At 41.0% G+C, this 19,711-nt stretch overlaps 3 protein-coding genes across 4 annotated transcripts; 1 reads left to right on the top strand and 2 right to left on the bottom strand.

Moving 5' to 3' along the window:
* Positions 1–1,714: 1,714 nt before the first annotated feature.
* Positions 1,715–3,578, top strand: mb (myoglobin). 2 transcript variants are annotated; one of them, XM_069697133.1, is made up of 4 exons: positions 1,715–1,783; positions 2,368–2,530; positions 2,886–3,105; positions 3,271–3,578. In XM_069697133.1, the coding sequence occupies exons 2-4, from the start codon at positions 2,448–2,450 to the stop codon at positions 3,409–3,411; spliced, it is 444 nt and encodes a 147-aa protein (XP_069553234.1). In that variant the 5' UTR covers positions 1,715–1,783; positions 2,368–2,447; the 3' UTR covers positions 3,412–3,578. The 2 variants fall into 2 exon arrangements, with proteins under 2 accessions (XP_069553234.1, XP_069553235.1); XM_069697134.1 differs by having other exon boundaries at positions 1,739–1,783; positions 2,430–2,530.
* Positions 3,579–5,906: 2,328 nt separating this feature from the next.
* On the bottom strand, positions 5,907–9,923 carry pane1 (proliferation associated nuclear element). The gene is made up of 6 exons (XM_069697326.1): positions 9,867–9,923; positions 9,169–9,245; positions 8,397–8,495; positions 7,928–8,007; positions 7,619–7,710; positions 5,907–6,559 (listed from the first exon to the last, which is right to left on the bottom strand). The coding sequence occupies exons 1-6, from the start codon at positions 9,921–9,923 to the stop codon at positions 6,410–6,412; spliced, it is 555 nt and encodes a 184-aa protein (XP_069553427.1). The 3' UTR covers positions 5,907–6,409.
* A 616-nt stretch (positions 9,924–10,539) lies between these two features.
* On the bottom strand, positions 10,540–19,232 carry LOC138620279 (putative RNA-binding protein Luc7-like 1). Its single transcript, XM_069697327.1, has 11 exons — positions 18,624–19,232; positions 18,005–18,099; positions 16,360–16,458; positions 15,048–15,158; positions 14,734–14,877; positions 14,184–14,360; positions 13,623–13,801; positions 13,498–13,527; positions 13,164–13,237; positions 12,995–13,079; positions 10,540–11,693 (listed from the first exon to the last, which is right to left on the bottom strand). The coding sequence occupies exons 1-11, from the start codon at positions 18,682–18,684 to the stop codon at positions 11,456–11,458; spliced, it is 1,293 nt and encodes a 430-aa protein (XP_069553428.1). The 5' UTR covers positions 18,685–19,232; the 3' UTR covers positions 10,540–11,455.
* Positions 19,233–19,711: the final 479 nt, after the last annotated feature.

Here is a 19,711-nt window from a genome sequence, read left to right as displayed (position 1 = left end):
GACATCTAATAAACCACTGAAGCTTCGCCCCTCTTCCACCTGAGCGGAGGTGTAATTAATTAGACGAAAAGAAAACACCTGGGTGGGTGCACATGGCCACAAAGACTGCGTCCCTGTAAAGAGGGAATACGGAGCGATCAGTAATCAGTGTTTAATTGAAGGACAGACTTTTATTTCCGCGGCGGATGTGCTTCTCTTTTGATTCCAGCCTCTTCGGAAATAAAAGTCTGTCCTTTTCTGCACACAAACAGAAAGTCAAGTGACAAAGTAAGTTGAAAGTTAAGTTGAACTGTGTAACGTGGCGTTTGTCTGTGGATACAGAACACGAGTAGAGCTCGGGCATCCGCAAACTTAAAGGACCTGAGAAACGTTAAAGTCACCAACGACAGCACGAAAGAGACTTTTTAGTAACTCAGGAATAAAACCAGCTTAAAACGATGTGAGGTTTTCAAACCAAATGTATCAGACATACAAATGAAATGAAATGATCTGCGGTTGGAATAAATATCCAAGTGGTTCCTGACGGGAGGAGTTAAATGAGAGGAAGGATCTAGCGTGGTGAGGGTGGTTTTACATCATACTGAGTTTAGCTGCATGGTTGTTGGTCGGAGGAAATTCAGGTTTTACAGCTGGAAAACATTCGATCTGATAACAGTGAGCGCCGTTCTGCTACGGAAGAAAGACAGATGGACGAAAACATCGGCCAAATCAATATGAATTGATCTAAAGTGACGGCAACTCTGTGAGGACAGATACTGTGTGTACTTGTGTACTTGTATACTTAATACTAATATTGTTGGTTGTGTTTGGTCTCGTTGCATTGAGGACATTTAGAGGAACGGCGGCCCTTGCTGATGTTAAACAGTTAAAGTGTACAGTGCTTTCTGTCTTTCTCTCATGTTGAGTTTGGAATTCAGAAATGATCTTGATGTTAAATCAACAACTCTCCACACAGATTCAACGAAAACTGAACATTATATCAACATAAAAGAAGGATCTACTGCGGAGTTGTTGAATTAGACGACACTGGTTTCAGCTGCACTGAACAAACTCAGTATATTTTACAGTTTTGGTGCAAATATTACAGTAAAATGACTTCACGCTGGGTCTGACAACACGTCTAAGCTGCTCTAAAATCATCATGAAGCCCTGGATCTAGTGGCTCCTGCTTGAAATGATTTCTCCTCTTATAGAAATACACAACAATGCTCCATCATAAAAGCAGCAAATCCCATCACACGGCAGGAAAAAAGAGAGAACATAAATACATCCATCAAAGGGCTGAAAGGTGTCTGCTTATACCAAAGAAATGACTATACACACACACACACACACACACACACACACACACACACACACACACACACACACACACACACACACACACACACACACACACACACACCCCGGAGCATTGTCTTTGTCTGTTTGCATATCTTTTCTGGTAAATATGATCTTTTTCATTCATGAGATTAAAGCAAAGCATTTAAAGGCTCAGACAGATTAAAGTAAAAAAAAAAAAAAGATGCCCCGAGTGACAAATAATCACATTAGAGATGAGGTTTGCGTGCAATCAGAAGTTACCAGATTAAGCCGGGAGGTGTTGTGATAACTGTAAGAGACGTGCAGCGAGAGAGGTAGATGGACGGTGTGGGGGGTGGGAGGAGGTACAATTTGGCGGCAGGGCAGAGGGAGGGAGTATAAAAAGGTCAGTTTCTGGGGGTCAATGTTCAGGCCAGGAAGATTTCGGTAAAGTCACACAGGACATTTTACTAACGTACAGGTAGGTAAAGCCTTTTTTTGTTTTTGTTTCATTTCTAAACCTGTAATAAATTGTGCTTATATGGAGTTTTCTGGGGGACAAAAATCTGATTCTGTGATTAGATTATAATGGTTGATGAACTCAAAGAAATAGAAAATGATGGAAATAGTTCACCCGGGCATGTTTTAATTTTGATTACACATTAAAATGCATATAAAATAAAAAATAAAAATGTGGATGTCTTATGACATAAAAGTAAAAATAAGTATAAATGAAGCATTTAAATGGTCAAGGTTTCAAAAAAATATCTCTATTGACGAGAAACAAATTTTGTTTAAATGCATTTTACAACCACGTGACAGTTTTAAGAGCATTAAAACCAGCAGTGTATCTCATTTTACGTCACATAAATTATGCAGCAGTGAGGTTACATTACAGACTCACCGAGGGCAGCGGAGGTCATGTTTCCACCTCTTTCTAGTATTGAGTTGCCCTTGAATGAAGTAGCTCGTGGCTTATGGCCATCAAATCAAACAGGAGAAATGCAACGCTGAAACGACAGGATAACAGTTTGTCTCTTGTTTTGTTTTTTTATTCTCCTTCAGAGAGAACAGACTCAATATTTTATTCCTTGGATAAGCGGTCAGATTTTCCCGTCTCTCATCAGACTCCGTCATCTCAGATTATGGCTGACTTTGACATGGTTCTGAAGTTCTGGGGTCCAGTGGAAGCAGACTACTCCACCTACGGGAACCTGGTTCTGACCCGGTCAGTAAGATATTCTCTCCTGGAGGTCGGAGGGTTCAAAGAGCCGCAGTCAGGATTTTCATAACGAGTCGCTCCAAAGCATTTCAAGATGGATTAAATCATTTGGAATTTTCATGCTTTATTTCTGCACCTAACTCAGTGACCACTTTATTAGGTATACTTGCGCAATCCAATCCATCAGTTCTGCCATAAAGTCTTCTTTTATAATGTTTTGTTGGCACTGCCCCGGAGGTGTTAGTTATATAGGTTTTAGTATTGAGGTTGTGATTAGTGATGGTGTTGTACTGGACTGCATAATATTCAGAGGTGATTCAGATGTATGGTAAAATAAAAAAATAAAAACTGTCCTCCACAGTTTATTCTTGGAGCACCCGGACACCCAGAAACTGTTCCCCAAATTCACTGGCATTGCTCAGGGTGACCTGGCCGGGAACGCAGCTGTTTCTGCCCACGGTGCCACCGTGCTGAAGAAACTTGGGGAACTGGTGAGGGCCAAAGGCAACCACGCTGACATCATCAAACCTATGGCCAACAGCCACGCCACCAAGCACAAGATCGCCATTAATAACTTCAAGGTGAGGCCGGTGTAAATGAGGGAACATTTTAATATGCAGTATATAGTCCATGATATTTCAAGTTTTCTCACTCCATCAGTAACTTTTTTCTATTTACTGTCAAACTGTTCTGTAACCTTCACCTGGAGTAAAGGAAGCATCATTTTCTCTGTGTTTCGTCTTCAGCTGATCACTGAGATTATCGTGAAAGTCATGGAGGAGAAGGCCGGACTCGATGCTGCCGGGCAGCAGGCCTTCAGGAACGTGATGACCGCGGTCATCGCTGAGCTCGAGGCCAACTACAAAGAGCTGGGCTTCACCGGCTGAAGACCGACGTCACACGTGTCGGGGTCGGACGACAGACGAGAAAATGTTCCACTTGCTCCTGCTTTTTTTTTTTTTTTTTTTTAAATCAAAAAGTAACTTTACTGTACTGACATTAGATTGCATGGATTTCTCTTTAATTGCTCAGTAATAAACATTTCTGCACCTTTCTAATGTCAGCTTTATTATTTATTATCTGAATTCTTGAAAACATTGTCTCATGTTACCAATTAAAACTCTGCTGCTTCACTCTGTCCTTTAGTTTTAGTCACATCCTTTTGTTTAATTACCTGAACTGTATAAAAATCACAGACGCACTTTATGAGTGTGTTGTTATGCTCACCTCCCGTGTCCTCTACACTATAACAGACCAGTTAATAATCAGTTAAACCGTTAACGTCTGGCCATGCTCTATAAATAATAAAGCATGAGAGCACATCTTTGATAAGATACTGTATGTGGTCCTGAAAGTCAATCCAGAAAATTGTTGGGAGTCGTCAGGTCAAGACTGAAACTTTATAAGTGTCTGTGTCCATGCGTACACAAACAAATGCTCACATACTTTAACAGAGATATCAAACAAATTCCCCCTTGAAAACCTGCAGTGTCACCAAGGACCCACATGCACGCTTTTATCTCTCCGACTCTCTTTCTATTCTTAGTAGCCTGTTCCACGTGGGAACTACAAGAGGCGTTATCACTCCTTCAACTTCCTGTAAACTACTTTTCAAGCTTTCCAACTCCACATCCCTGCGTTAAATATCACCCCTGCTACCGCTGCTCGGGTCAGTAGTACCCCAAATGTAAACCACTCTCCCTTTCTCTGTTTTTAGTGATGTTACAATCCGACATGAAGTCATTCAGAGTGATGTGAATTTAAACTTTGGACCCGTCATCACAGGTCGCACATCTCTTTGTTCACCAGGTTACTTTTCTTTTTGTTTTTCCGTCACATTTTGATCCATTCGACTGATCAGTCCTGATCAGGTGAAAAGATTCAGTGTTCCACAATGAAACAGAAAATGTTGGAAAAATGCGGGGAAAAAAATCAAACACCCAAACAAATAAAGATTAAACACTTCTCACAGCCCCGCAGGTTAAACCAGTGCAGAGGTGACAGGTTAATCACAGTAAACTGTCATTTAATTTCAGGTCACACAGACTGACACAAATTGTGGATGACACGGGAGTGAGACACGATTCCATTAACTTCTGACAACCCTTTTCATAACTGAATAATCTGACAGTTAATCAACTAAATTGATTAAACAGTCTATCAAATTTCTATAGTGGGAAAAAAAAGAAAACATCAGTTTCCTAAAAGTTGAGATGATGCTGTCAAAGTGTTTTATCTGACAAAACTCAAAGATTTGTATTTTTTGGAGTTCAAATCAGCTCGATTGATGTTGCCATTAAAGCAGAAAGGAGGCTGTCCAAAAACTCTGTTGTGAAATGAATATATATATTCAGAGATTCCAATTTTCACCTATTCTGGCACCTGCTTTATATCGACAGATTAAAATAGAATTAACATGAGAATGGAATAAAGCCTAAAGACTGGACCAAAGCTATACTATGTGCTGAGTATACTGACCAAATAATATGGTACTAATACACTGTACATTAGAGTAGATATACACGTGTGTGGTAAAAGTCCGTTCAGTCGCACATTATCTATACTTTGATACAAAGGGAGAGTTTTGACAGGGAAGTGCAGCACCACAAACACAACAGTCACAAGGACATTATCAGGAGCTGCTGTGACTGGCTGCCAATAGAGCAGTGATATATTTTTAGGTGGTTACAAAGGTGTTGGAGCAGCAGAAATCAAAACCCAAAATCAAAGTCAAGTTTCACTGTCCTTCAAAAATAAAACACCCCAATCATGTTCCTTCACACTAACCAAAGCATTTGTCTCTGAAAGTGGAAAGAAGTAATCATTTCTTTTGGTTCAGTGTTTGTGTTTAAGAGGACTTAAAGCAAGTCAAAGACATTGGTGTTAGTGTTCAGTACCACTGACTCCTGGTTATCCTTGAAGTTCCTGACTTGAAGTCAAAACAGTGTTTGGTGTGATGGATACTTGCCACAACGATAACCTATTATTAGTGTTTGTTATTGTGTGTTATTGCACGCATGCCGACGTGACACCAAGCACAATGCCTCCGCCTCTCCTCCCCCTCTGAAGGCTGACAGGCTGCTGACTGAGCTGAGGTCAAACTTTAAAAGAGGTTTTATAAATATTTTGGTTTCCCTCACTTGGTTCTCCTGTTATTAAAGATACGTGCTGGGCTCTGCCCATATGAAGGAAATCATTATTTTATGATTACCATCATTGTAAACATTACTTAAGATGTGTAATAAATAAATAAATATATAAATATATATATATTTTTTGCATGGTCAAACATATCACATACTAACATAGGGAAAGTGTGAAAAGAAGGACACCAAGGTATTTGTTTCACTGAATTCAAAGGAATTATGAATTACGTGGAGTTTCTTGTGACAGCCTGCTCAAAGGCAGAGAACTGTCATCTGTTTATTGACTAATTTTCTTCACTATTTTCAGGCTTTGGCACATTTAAACCAATTAATCTAATCCATTCAACAGAGTAAAAAAAACAACAACCTATACCTTTAAAACGATAAGATTACAGAGTTCATAAATATCCTTTTATGAATTCAAAGTTTTAAGTATAACAAGATAAATGGTCAGTCGTGTTTTAATTGATCAGAGATGTCCTTTATTTCTTTGTATTAACACTAAATTCTGCTGTTAAAAGCATCTTACAGGTAGTTCATCAGTGAGCAATGAAAACAGTCTATGCTGTCTCAAAAAAAAGACCTGCAGTATATTATGATCATAAACAATGTGTGCAAATCACAGGATAGGAAATATGTAGTAGGAAAAGTCCAGGTGTAACTAATAACATTAACAACTACCACAAATAAATATAAACATTAAAAAGTGGGGGGAAATATCCCTCCAAAAAAATCTGACCTAATCAAAGCTGGGCTGGTCGATGTCTGGGGGCAGATTGCATCTCGTCAAGTTTGACAGGTAGAGAGCTGTCGCCATGGGAACAAGACCGGCTGCCACCTTCAGGATGGTCAGCAGCCTCTCCGTCGCACTGGTCACACCTTCTGGTGTCTGGAGAGGAAGGACGATACACGGGCCGTCTTTTAGAGAAACACAACAACACTCAGGTGACAATTGATGTTCTGTTGTCAACAAGAGTGCAGAGACCTCAAACTGCAGAAACACTGAGCTCCACAACACGTACGCACAAGCAGCTTCCTGTAGGTTTCTGCAGGGTTCCCCAATTTAAGGTTTTTAAAGACTCTTCTAATATATTAAAATTTAACAACTGTATGAAAAGAAAATGGAGATGATTTGGAGTAAAACTAGTTCAGACTCCATCACACTTTTTCTGAATTTTCCAACAAGGCACAGGAATAATTCCCATTATATCAATATCTGCACAAGAGGCAGACAATTAATGGGTGCACACATGGAAAGGATTCATTCATGCAAGTTCATCATTTTTGAGATGATGAGCTTCTTGTGTTATACAGGTCTGATGGTGCTGAATAATGGAAAGTGAAGAGCCTGATTAGTGCAAAACCCAGAGCGGAAAAAAAAAAAAAAAAAAAAATCCCAATCTTATTTATTTTAAGCGTGTAATATCACCTGCAATTCACAAATGAAAATATCTTATAACTGACACTCCTGCTTCGGGCAAGCAAAAGAAAATATGTAACACTTTGGTGTAAAACAAAAAAGTACACATTTTACGACCTTCTAAGGCCTTTTATTTTGTAGACACGGGACTGAATCACTTTTATAAACCTGCAGCCAGCCTGCTGCCACTCTGGTCATTAGTAACAAAAATCTATGGTTTTCTCTGAAAGAGTGTTAAACTGCTGCACATTAGTTTGTATCCGACGTGAGATGACAGGTTTAACTCGGAGGTCTCCAACCTTTTTTCCTCCGAGAGCTACTGTGACAAAATGAGCTACCGAGCTACGAGCTCTCGGACACTGCGACATGTATTCACATAACCGAGCTCCACCAAACCAGCTGAATAAGCTTCTTTTATGTGCACAATAACAAATGGATACTCAACACACACATACTCAAATGCGAGCTATGGTTGGAGACTCCTGGTTTAAATCACCCTCATTGTTTGAGAGTAAAATGGACACGAACCTGGTCCTCGGCAAACAGCAGCGGGCAGTGGAGCGATGCAGCCAGCCTTCTGACAGCGTCCAGGCGCTCTGTGGGGACTGAAGCATTACGAGCTACAAGAGGCAGAAGCAGGAAAGGTCAGCGAGTCAGAGAAAAGGCCCAACTAAGACTTGGTTATTTTCCAACACTATAAAGGACGGATAATGTATATAGTGCAATATCATATTTTGCAAAGGCTGGTCCACAACTTTTGCTCCATTTAATCTCTAATCTCTTTGTCATCATTAATGTGATTTAAGGAGCTGAGAAAGATTTGACCCATTGTCGTACCGTTTGTGACCATGAAGCAGACTTTTCCCAGGAAATATCTCGGGTCCAAATACTTCAGGGAATCTTCTGCTGACCGGAAACTATGACAACAACAACAAAATAATACTGAACATGTCACACAATGAACTATTACATCATAATATGTTTTACCAACTGATTCACGCCCAAAACATACAATCTGTAGAGCAAAGGATGCCATCATGAGGTGCCCTTTTCTACATAATGATAAAATCAGGTTTAAATATCAGGAGAAAAGTCTGGATGTGTTTGCCGTTTTGGTAGCGAGGTAGAAACAGAAGAAAACACATTTTTGTTGGACGTATCGATCTGGTTAACAGGCAGTCTCACCACAGAGACAAATGGAATTCATTGAGTTTTATTCAGGCCAACTAAAACCCCTATAAAAGGAGTAAATATTTTACATGCATGTTGAAGATTGAAATCGGATATGTAAAGATTTGAAAGTTACCTGAGCTCTGACGTCAGGTTGATGATGAACACAACCAGGTCTATCCTCGGACGACTCTCATCGTTCTCCATGGGCAGAGGGAGAGTCTTCGCTAGTCTCCTGTTGGGGACAATTAAGGTTGAAAGTTGTCAGGTTGAATACACTCACTGATGTGTGGTAAAGGGAGGTGAAAATCATGTGCTAACATCAAAGGGGATGAATTATAGATGTGGGTAAGACTCTCAAAGTGTTTGTATGACAGTTATGCACATTGCGCAGCGACAGTATAACAGTATTGTATTATAGGATTGTTAAGGACCAAGGTAGATATTGAAGCTTTCAGAAAAATCAGTTTCTCAGTCATAACTACAACATTGATGCAAATAAATAATAATAATAAAGTGAACATCATGTCACCAGTTAGAAACAGGTAGTTCTGATTTACAATGAATGCAGCATAAACAGCCTGAAGCTATACTCAAACATTTTCTTAAGTACATAATCCCTTGTTTAATATACATTAAATAAAAACTATAGATAAGAAAACATTTGAAATCATTTTTAAAAAGTATTCAAAAAGCTAAATTGTTCTCTGACCACCAAGCATTTGATTTTCCAGAATAGTCAATAAATTGATGCAGTTGCATTGGTTAAACATGAATGTGATTAATAATATACAATAAGTCTTGTTTCAATAACAGAATAGCAGATGTTGTTTCCAGACGTGTGCTTCATGACCATGTACCAGGCAGCTGACTTGAGCAGTTTGCAGGATGAAGTGACGTCTACTCACACATTCACAATGACACCGGTCTCCTCCACCAGAGCGTCTGCTAAACTCTGCTGAAACTGCTCCTCGCTCTCCACCAGCTGCAGGAAAGACACACCAAGTCAGCACAAAACCTGATAACCATAGTTTTTACTAACACACATAAAAAAAAAAAAAGAAGAACAACAGAAATATCTTACATCCGTTTAAAGATGCATTTAAAAAGAAAAACAAATAAACCCATTCATGTGCTGCTTGTGTATAATTCAGAGATGGTTTGATGTTCTCTTTTAAAAGAGAATAAAGGTCAAGACAGGCAGCAACACAGATTAAGAACAATTAAACAGATAAAAACGAGAGAAACCTAATTCCTATAAGTACCACACCTTCCCAAGGAACAAAAGTGCAACACAAGCCATGCATTCAACATCAGTCCAACGACTCCATCTCCTGGTCTTTGCTTTAATGTGATGCTGTTTGAAATGTGCGTAAAGTTTACAATTAAGTCATGAAGAGTGAACTTGAAACTTTATAAATAGTTAAAAGGTGCTTCTGTCAAATTGACGGCCGAGAGCTTCTTATTCAGACCAGACGACAACAACAACAACAACAACAACACTAAATGTAGCTACAACTGCTATTTGTTTGAGGAATTGCGAAGGATTTGTTCATCCTTTACGCGCAGCCGGTCAGTCAAAAGCTTTCCGCAAAAAAACACTCACCAAGATATTCGCTGTGTTCAGATCAGGGAGCTTACTAAAAGGCTTCAGCAGCGACATCCTCACGTATAGAAACGCCTAAAACGGTTTCAGCTTCGTGTACATGCAGTAAAGTGGAGGCTTTCCGATTCACTTTTGATTCACCCGCCCTTTTGTTCCGAACGTGCGTCTGACGTCATGACGCGTACGCATCATTGGCAGCTTTTGTCTACCACCTGCAGGCTGACGGGTGTTTTGCAATTGTACCTTGATGAGCTATATTTGGAGACCATACTTTTACATTAACAATTTGTATGAGTACAGCAGAGGCAGAAACATATCAGGTAAGAAAGGTGTCAGGGAAGTAGGTAGTTTCACACAAATCACCCTGTGAACCACGATTCCAATAAAGAAATACATGTTCTGGTCTTTTCTAAACATATTTTTTTTAATGGCCAGAAACCAAGAGTAGACGTCACGGTTTTGAGTTCAATGGATTGCATTTGATTATGCCTAATAAAATATCAATTAAGTTCACTCGTGTTAAACTTGGATAAGAGCTAAAAGAGAAAGCGGACGGGTCCTCTTTAACCACAAAACTCACTTCATTGCTGTGGTGTGACAAGTAAAATGCTTCCTCTGATCAAGCTGTAAAAAGAAAACAGGAGTGAGAGAGAAATCGGTGTCACACGTTGGATTTTAAATGGAAGCAGAAATTTTTATTCACTTAATGGTGGCACAGCAAAGTAGATGTTCCTGACCATATGTCCGGGTTGTATTACAGCAAAAGAACCAGTATGGAAATGCACATTATCAATATGCGTGGAAATATTCAGGTGACCTCTTTCAGTGGGACGAGTAGGTTTATTTTCAAAGTACAAGCTCTTCACTGCATCTTTAAGGATGTGCATCAGATTCCCCAAATTAGATGGTTATGGCTGGAAGGCAGCAAATTAAACACAAACATTAGGGGTGCCTTCAGTCATTCACAGCTCGTTTCAAACATTACTGCGAGGGCTACGCCACATTAATGAATCCAACCCGTTTAAATAAATCCACAGCTACCGACAGATTCCTAATGGAACAGGAGAAAACATGAACAATAAAGGTCTAACTAATGGTAGAAAAATAACAGCACTTCATTGGAGTAAAATAAAAACAGACTTTGTGTAGGGCTGTGAAAACAGCGGTACATAAGTTTGATGAGATGGCATAAAAAAAAAATTAAAAAAAAATGATGAGGACCGTACTGCTTCCAGGTCAGTGTAGCCTCACAGTTTTATAAAAGAGTTGGTTTGCATGTTTGCTTTACCGCCACCACTGAAGTTCTTCCCTCATCACCACCATCCACCCCAGCTAATGTACATGTCCCGCTTTCAACCCTCCCCCTCCCACACACACACACTCTCACACACACACACACTCTCTCACACACACACACACACACACACACACACACACACACACACACACACACACACACACACACACACACACTCTCTCTCTCTCTCTCTCTCGCACGCACACACTCTCATCTCTCCATCCTCCTTTTTTTTATTTTTCATACTAAACAATATATCCAAATCAAAGACAGTGGAGGCATCTCCTCCTGTTCATATCTCTCCTGACTCTCGCTCCTCAGAACTTGAGCGTCTTTCCCGCTCGAACGACAGGGATCTCTCTCGCTCTCTGCCTCTGGTCATGTCCGGGGAGGCGGACCTCTGCCTGTCCTCCCAGTCTGCAAACTCCGCTTTATCGTTACGCCATCCCTCTCCTGCACCCTCCCTCCATTTCTCCTGAGACGGTGAGCCCTCTTTGTCACGGGTGTGGGATGATCTATCTCTGGAGGATCTAAGAAAAAAAAAAGAAGAAAAAAAAAAAAGAAAAGATCAGCCACAGAGTTTTATTTGAAAAAAAAAAAAAAAAAAAAAAACTCTTAGAAAGGTCAAGGACCTGATGTCCCCGATTTCAGTTTTGCTAATGAGACAAAAAGCAGTTACTGTGCTCCTGTAGAGAGATGTTCTTAATGTCTGGGAGTCAAACCAGAGTGTCAAAACTGGACTGAATAAGGAGTTCATGATAATGCCCCTTATGTTTCCATATTTCTCTGCGTATAATATTTAAAGCCATGAATGTAATATTCTGATGGTCGTCGGAGGAAACTGCGCTGAAGCTACAGTAGTTCTTTGGAGAAATCATTTGGAAGTCAATAACAATATTACGCAATAAGGGAGCTCCATTTACTGCCAAATGGCGGAGAGTTGTAGGAAATTCTGTCCAGATCTTCTCTCAAGATCCCTGTGGTATTAAAAATGTTGCACGGGTTCATCACTTCGCATGTGCGACACCGTTTTGCTCCGCCCCGCATCCGCACAGGGTGATTTAGTTTGAAAATTGGCCAGATACTTTTATGCTCGTCTCATTTCCTGCCCGTCTGATGGCCTATCGTTAACGCAGTGGAGCTCTGAGCCACACGTCGCAGCACATCTGGTGGATTATCAAGCATCGATTTGAATGGCGGCACTCAGCCGTGGTAGCCGCGTCGGAGACGGTACGCAACGCAGACCAGTCGGTGGAAATGAACCTTCCACAGGTCTGAAAGGCAGAATGACCTAATTATGATTCAATTTAACAAAACAGGGACCAGAGAGCGATTGGTCCAGAAAAGATGGACGGGAAGAGCACGAGACAAAAATAGTAACGGCGCAATTATGAATGAGGAAAGCGAAAGTGAAAGAAAATAAGAGCAGCAGGATCATAAATTCAGCCGCGGGGGAATAAGCCAGAACGTGAAGATAGAGATCTTCCTTGATGAATTTACTCAAAAGCTTCATTAATCCTAAAGTGAGTGAAAAGATTCACATCCAAAAGCTGGACTGAACTATTTTCATTATAGACCGATTCAATATTTAAATTATTATATATGGTAGACAATCGTGAAAGATATCCACCACAACTAACTGCCAAATAACCATCTAAAACTCAGCTCTTCAATATATAATGATAATGCAAACTGCTGATGTGTAATTACACAATGTGACTTCGTGTATAGTGGGGTCACTGAGTTTAGTTAGTTAAGGACATTGGCCTGCCGGTAATCCAATCCAAATTGAGGTTTTATGCAAGTTTCCATAATGAATAAAAATCCATACCTCTTCCTTTTGCGTCTGTGAGAATGGGAGCGAGAGCGATGTCTGTCCTTGTGGCGATGTTTCCTCTCCCGCTCTCTCTCTCGCTCTCTCTCCCGCTCTCTCTCTCTCTCTCGCTCCCGATCCCCACCCCCACCTCCACCGCCACCGCCACCGCCACCTCCACCTCCACCTCCGCCACCTTCTTCTCTGGGACGAGAGGAGCGGTGGCGTCTTGAACGATGGGAGGACGAACTACCTCCATCCCTAGATAAAGAACAGATTTTGAATGTTCATGTCATTTACATTCAAGGCATTTGATGTGTGACATCGCCTGTCTGCTCCATTTCCACCAAGGTAAAAATGTATATTTCAAACAAGTGCAATAGTTTTTCTGATGTTAGTGGTGGTGGCAAACACAACACTCAGTTGTCCCGTCTGTGGGAACCATACGTCTTTAAATCGTGTGAAATTAGACGTCACTCAAACATCTCACAAAAACAAATCTTTATGCAAAGCAGACATACCTATTCCGGTCTCCGCTTCTAGATCTTGATCTGGGACAGGAAACACAAAAAGAGAGTTTAAGTCTCCAGATGACTGGAAGCCTCGACACTGCACACAGTAACAGTGGACATTGACTTTTTCGTACCTCTTCCGCTCCCTTTCTCGTTCTCTCTCCCATTCCCGCTCTCGTTCCCGCTCCGTCTCCCGCTCCGTCTCCCGCGCCGTCTCCCGCTCCGTCTCCCACTGCCGCTCTCTTTCCTCTTCTCTTTCACGTTCCTCTCGTCTTTTCATGCGCATTCTTTCTTGTTTCTCCACGACAGCTTTCTGGGTTTAAAAAAAAACAACAACAAATCAACAGGCTTGAGGAGCTCAGGTAGACAAACTCAACATCCTGTGTTAAATCTGTCCTCATAAATCAGTGATACAGTATATTATGGCTTCTGTTTAACTGATGGTATTTGTTATAAGCTTCTAAATGATTTGATATTCTTTTATGTTTTGCATTACTTTACTTTTATTATTTGTTTTTACTGTAAATTGTGTTGTTACTTTGTTTTTGAAAGGTGCTATACTTATATAATCATCATTAAGTAGCGCACAACTGAACATGCTGCATCCTAAATTAGGTGGATCTTATTGTCACAAGTCACAACGCTCAATATTCATGCGACTCCACCGGTATATACCGGTTCCAGGCCGTCCTTACCCTCAGCTTTTCAAGCTTCTCACGGATCTGAATGAAACCGATGTGCAGCTTGCCCCCAAAGTGGTCGGCCAGACGACGGTCGTTGTCGTGGAGACCCAAGTAAGCTGAGCACACCTCACACACCCGTAGTTTTTGTTGTTGAAAGCTGGAGGCCGGCATTGAGTTCCTGTACACATCCTGCAAGAACAACGATTTTAGCCCCGAGGAGCAGGAGTACATTACACTAACAATTCAAACTTGTAATTCATATTGACTCCAGTTTAGTCTGTGGTTAGAGGACAAGTGGTTACTGTGACCTATTTATCAAACTAAACACACTCTAGGTTTGTTTGAAACAAACAAGGTTTTCTCCGAATGATTGTGGGTGCTCAGACCACCAGAGAAAGAAGGGAATATTTACTTAGCACGGAGCCAAAAACTACTGTGTCATCAGTAAACCACATTTTAAAACTTCACTGACAGACCAAACCTCCGTTGTGGCAGGTGACACAAAAGTAAAAACAATTCTATCACAATGAACTTGCCACCACAAAGTTACTCAATTGCGAACCTCTGCTTCTTTCTTTAAGGCGCGGGTCTTCTCTACTTTTTCCAGGATCTGCTGGGCCTCGTCAACGTTCCCCTCCCCTCCCAGCTGCTCTGCCCGGGCCAGCAGCTTCCCGATCTCTTCATTTAGCTCGTGGACACGTTCAGCCTTTTACCAGAAACAAACAGAAAGTAATGAGATTGAAGCTGGAAAAAAATGTCATACTGCACAAATCATAACCACTCGATGTGAACTTGCAATTTTTTTCGAGGAGATTAATCAATTGCACTGCATTCACAAAACATAATCTGTAATAATGCTTATGGTGAGACTGTCACCTTTGCAGCCACTTCAGCACTGATCTCGTCCTGCGTCTCGGCGAGTCTCTTCTTGGCCAGCTCAGTTCTGCGGTCACAGTCAGCGATGAAAGACTGAAGATGTTCAGCGGCCTGTGAGAAAACACGCGTGATAATTGGATCATATTACTTTAAAGGATTTGCAAGATTGTGTAATCTAGTGTCTGAACACAGCTGCTCAGTCTGCGCCGGCTATAACGTGTGTAGGTTTGTCCGCTACGCTCACAACAGCCTGCTCTTTATTACGTCCTGATCTCAGTCAGCCATAAAATTAAGTCCTCACGACTCAACAGCACCACTTAGACCAAACTCTGATACACTTGGAGACAGACTTGTCATCTCATCAACACCTTCACAGGGTTTGGATCAATTAACCACCATCCAGACTATTCTTAGCTCGATAAGAAAGCAGCCATGTCAGCCGGATAGCTTCAAACTGTGCAGAGAACTGTGTAGACACAGGAAGGCCGGGAGTGTAATTTAGGGTAGTAACAATTGAATGTCTGCAGTGAATTGCTTGGTTAAAATTATTAACTGACAATCTACAAGATGAGCTGATGCAATTTGGGTCAGGATATATACAAGCAGAACAAGCAGAGGGTGAGTCTGAAAATGGTTCTGAGAAAAACATGGGAAAAAAACAAAGTGCTGAGTTGATGTTGCCATAAGAACTGAGATGAGTTATACAACACTGCGCAGTGGTTTATAACACCACCAGAGAGGATTTTACATCACAAGCTGTAGGTGACAATTATTTGAAGCTGTATTGTGATGATAGTGAGTTAACAGAATGAGACTTCTTTTTACAAAGTAATGCAACTGGAGACAGGACTTGCACATATTGGACGGGCCAGCAGGTGTCCCCAAACTATGTTGCTGGATGATGCTTCAAAACACAGCCTAATAGGTAGACATAATTAGACAATAATTATATCACATGCTAATGTAGCAATCTTTTATCAGATGAAAAGGACATATGATTACTAAAACTTCTCAGCAATCACAGCGGTGATTTAAGCTTGATATTCGGAATAACTCCAAATACAGAAACTCCCAATTCCTTTTCTGTCAAAACCCTTTTCTTTTTTAAAAATCTAAATTTGGCCCCCTTTTTCTTTTTAAATCATTAACCTTTTTTTAATGTATTCTGACAGATGGCTGTGACCGACTTGAGTGAATACAGTCAAATATTAGAAGACAATAAATGCTATTTGGAGATCTAAACATTGAAGAGTGTCTGCACGCACGTACGTGTGTGTGTGTGTGTGTGTGTGTGTGTGTGTGTACAACTTACATCAAGTTCAAAGAAGTATTCTTGATCTTTCGAGGCAATCTCGTAATCTGCTCTGAGGGCCAAGTCGTGGACTTTAACACACTCTCCCAAGTCCATTCTCTGCAGGAATCAAAATGATATTGATTTATTATGTGACCAGCTCTGAAAATGTAGCCTAAAATTAATAAACTGTCATGCTAATACTTCTCCCAAATAAAAATGTAGTCCTGGACAAAAGCAGTTTCATTGACATCGCGTTAAAAGGTGCAATAGGTATGGGTTTTATTTCAAAGTATTCCAAAATTAACTAAATTATCAACAGAATATAACGTAATAGCAGCTTTCAAGTTGAAATAAGTCATGTATTGCGTTGAGCAGAAATCTTCTGATGTTAGCATTCTAACCAGCCAGCCCATCTAATACCACCGCACACCTCGACAGGCGACACGGGTTAATACTAAACCTGCTGTTGTCATGGTATCTTATTAAAGCATCTAATTCTATAATGTCACTGACCCTGTTTGCTGCTACACGGTTCAGAGCATTTAGAATAGCTGTATGTGACTAGCTCAATTAGCTTGCCATCTAACAATCTTTTGTTTGGTCAAATTAAAAAAGGATCTTTATTGCAGTGAGTGACACCACAGACTATCCTGAAAAACGTTCGAAATGGCATCGATATATGGTTTTGCCGTGGCTAATTGCTTACTACTATGGTAAAAAGGAGATAAGCAAGCTATAATGTAAACTATCGGCTTTACCAATCGACATCACCATTTTTTTTTTTCAATCCACTACCGTACACTGGTACAATCTAACTTTACAATCATCAGCTGCTAACTAACTATTGGGCAAGAATACGAGAAATTCTACCAAACTGATAAATCTCAGAGAGCCGGACTGAGGGAAGAACAGTGACTCTCAATTACATCTTAACGTACAAACTGGCATTACCAGACGGGACTGAGATCTTGCATATGGCGCCTTAAAACCATGTAACTGTGATAACCTTTGAGCTGCTGCATGAAAAGACAAAGTCTTTAACTGAACGTATTTCTTTACAGCATCAGCACTTCTCTGATAATACAAAATGCAGGAGAATAACATGTATTGTTTTTATTGGTTCTGTCCTCCAACACATTGGATTTAAAATGAAATAATGACTATGAATTTAAAGCACTGACTCAATTTCAATTTGAGACGGTTGGAGTAAATGTACAATACTGGCCCTCGAGCCTTTTTTCTACATAGTCAAGTCAGGTTTGGGGGACAGTAAATAACTGGACATGGGATAAAAAAAAAAAAAAGAAAGAAATCATCAATCATATTTTATCCCTTTGACTCAGATTGGCTGAAGTCCATGACGATGTTCTGCCTTCAGTCTGATGTTCCTTCAATGAAACACCACAAGTAAAACATCTGTTGTGGTTCTGTATGGAAAAGTATTAGCTGAATATTCACCGCTAGATGACAGAAGTTCAGATAAACATGGCAAATACAAGGCTCATAAAAATCAGACTGGGTACATTCAACTTTAATTACAGCTCTCTCGGTTCAAATCCAATTCCATGAAGCAAACCTCAAACCAATCAAAACAAATGTCCTGATATATCGTGTCTGCACTGCGTGTCTAATCAACCCCAATGTGTCAACCCCCAATACTCACGGTGCCTGAGAGGATGTCGTGAGGACACGAGTCCAAAAGGTGACTTTTGCAGACTCGATCATCTGTGAATTTGATTCTCTGCCGCATGGTGTCTCCTTTAAAAACAGAAAATGAGAAAACAGCAGACAAGACAATGAGCAGCGTGTAATCTTCTTATGAGTTAACCCGCACGTAGGCCTCGTCCCCGGGGGGCTGAAACTCAGCATGACACGGGAGTGAACCGCTTCGCTGCGGGGACAGACTCGGGAGACCTTAAGCGTTGCATCCGAGCAGGGAAGCCTCAAAGTTAGCTGGTCGGATAGTCCGATAAAAATGATCGCACCTGGTGGGACGAAGCGGCACAACGAAGATAAGGAGCACACCGACCCAACGACTTGAGTACAACGCTAACATTACGAGGTTGTTGTTTTTGTTGTTGTTGTTGTTGTAAAACACACAACTTGCCCGAGTAAACTCAAATACAACAGGTAGCTAGCCGGCTGGCTGCCCTCATGTTAGCTAGCTCGGTTTCCGAAGCGTGCCTCATTGAACAGACTGGTTAGCTCGCCGGCTAATGCTAGCAACAATCACAAACTCTCCGCCGGGTTTTTCGGTGTTTTTTCCACCGGCCGCTGCTCACCGTCTCTCCCGGTCCCCATGAGCTGGTCCAGCATCGCTCGCATCTGCGCCTGAGCCGACATGTTTATCCACCCGCTGCGTGAGTCACTCCTCGCCAGCAGTCGTCTTCACACATGCAGCCTCCTCCACCTCACAGGCCTCCTCCACCTCCTCCACCACCACCGACACCGACAACTTTCCCCACGACGAGGGAGGGAAAAAAAAAAAAAAAAAAAAAAAAGCCCGAGGCAGCAAGCCGACGGTGTGTAACCTCGATTCAATTCACTAGTTTTTTTGTTTTGTTTTTTTTGTTTTTTTTTAGCACTTTAACTAAAAGATAAACGTGACTTTTTCTTTTTTTTTGACGGCTGTCGGCTGATCAAGTGCAACAACGTCTGTTTGAAAACTGCTGCCCGGCTCGTGTGGCGAGTTGAGCCCGCGGTGGTTTTTGAGTGCAGACGGGGGCGTTTGTTCAGCTCGCTCAATATCTACAGTAACAGATAGCCACTTCTACCGGTGCAACGAATATAACTATTTCCAGCCGGTCAGCTAGAAGTTATTAAGTTTGTTCAACGTCCTCTCTTCCGTCTTTCGTCGTCCGTGCGCGCCGCCGCGGAGCACGCTCTCGTCCTTCCGCCTCGAGGAAGTGCTGCAGTGAACCGCGCGCGCTGGCTTAGTGACGTTACGCCTCATTGTCATAATAAATGATGTGATTGAGAATAGTTTTCTGTTTGATTACATTGAATACAGGATGCAATTTTTTTATTATTATTATTATTTTTTTTAATCAAGTTTGTTTAAATGTAATTTTATTCTGTTGACATAAGAATGAATAAGTTGTGTTAGCGTGGATTTTAGGACACGGAAACTTTAATCTGCAAGATAGCCTAAATTGTTATTGTGCTGCAACAATAATTTTCACTTTGTGCGACAGTCTAATATTTTCTGTTATCATTTTCTGAATTTCTTTTTTTTTTAAGTATTTACTATAATAATCACACCCAAGTCCCTGGCAGAATTTTAGTAGGCTAATTCACTGATGGTGAAATGGAGCTTAGACCTACATTACCCCCAGGACATCCCTAAATGCGTAAAAACTCCACCTACACG

Source organism: Brachyistius frenatus, unplaced genomic scaffold, assembly GCF_029030835.1.
Source record: "Brachyistius frenatus isolate BFR_SWC_R1_liver_20210118 unplaced genomic scaffold, ASM2903083v1 Contig_23, whole genome shotgun sequence".
NCBI lineage: Eukaryota > Metazoa > Chordata > Actinopteri > Embiotocidae > Brachyistius > Brachyistius frenatus.
This window is presented reverse-complemented; position numbering and strand designations above follow the sequence as displayed.

Bases quoted from the DNA above. Each gene is read 5' to 3' on its own strand.
- pane1 (XM_069697326.1), bottom strand. From the start codon at position 9,923: ATGTCGCTGCTGAAGCCTTTTAGTAAGCTCCCTGATCTGAACACAGCG. The intron at 8,008-8,396 runs GTAACTTTCAAA...TTGTTGTCATAG, and splicing joins AACCTGACGTCAGAGCTCAG to TTTCCGGTCAGCAGAAGATT. The intron at 6,560-7,618 runs GTTCGTGTCCAT...CTTCCTCTCCAG, and splicing joins TGCTGTTTGCCGAGGACCAG to ACACCAGAAGGTGTGACCAG.
- LOC138620279 (XM_069697327.1), bottom strand. From the start codon at position 18,684: ATGTCGGCTCAGGCGCAGATGCGAGCGATGCTGGACCAGCTCATGGGG. The intron at 13,802-14,183 runs GTAAGGACGGCC...TTTTAAACCCAG, and splicing joins AGAAGCTTGAAAAGCTGAGG to AAAGCTGTCGTGGAGAAACA. The intron at 13,238-13,497 runs GTATGTCTGCTT...TTCTTTATCTAG, and splicing joins AGAAGCGGAGACCGGAATAG to GGATGGAGGTAGTTCGTCCT.
- mb (XM_069697133.1), top strand. From the start codon at position 2,448: ATGGCTGACTTTGACATGGTTCTGAAGTTCTGGGGTCCAGTGGAAGCA. The intron at 2,531-2,885 runs GTCAGTAAGATA...TGTCCTCCACAG, and splicing joins GGGAACCTGGTTCTGACCCG to TTTATTCTTGGAGCACCCGG. The intron at 3,106-3,270 runs GTGAGGCCGGTG...TTTCGTCTTCAG, and splicing joins TCGCCATTAATAACTTCAAG to CTGATCACTGAGATTATCGT.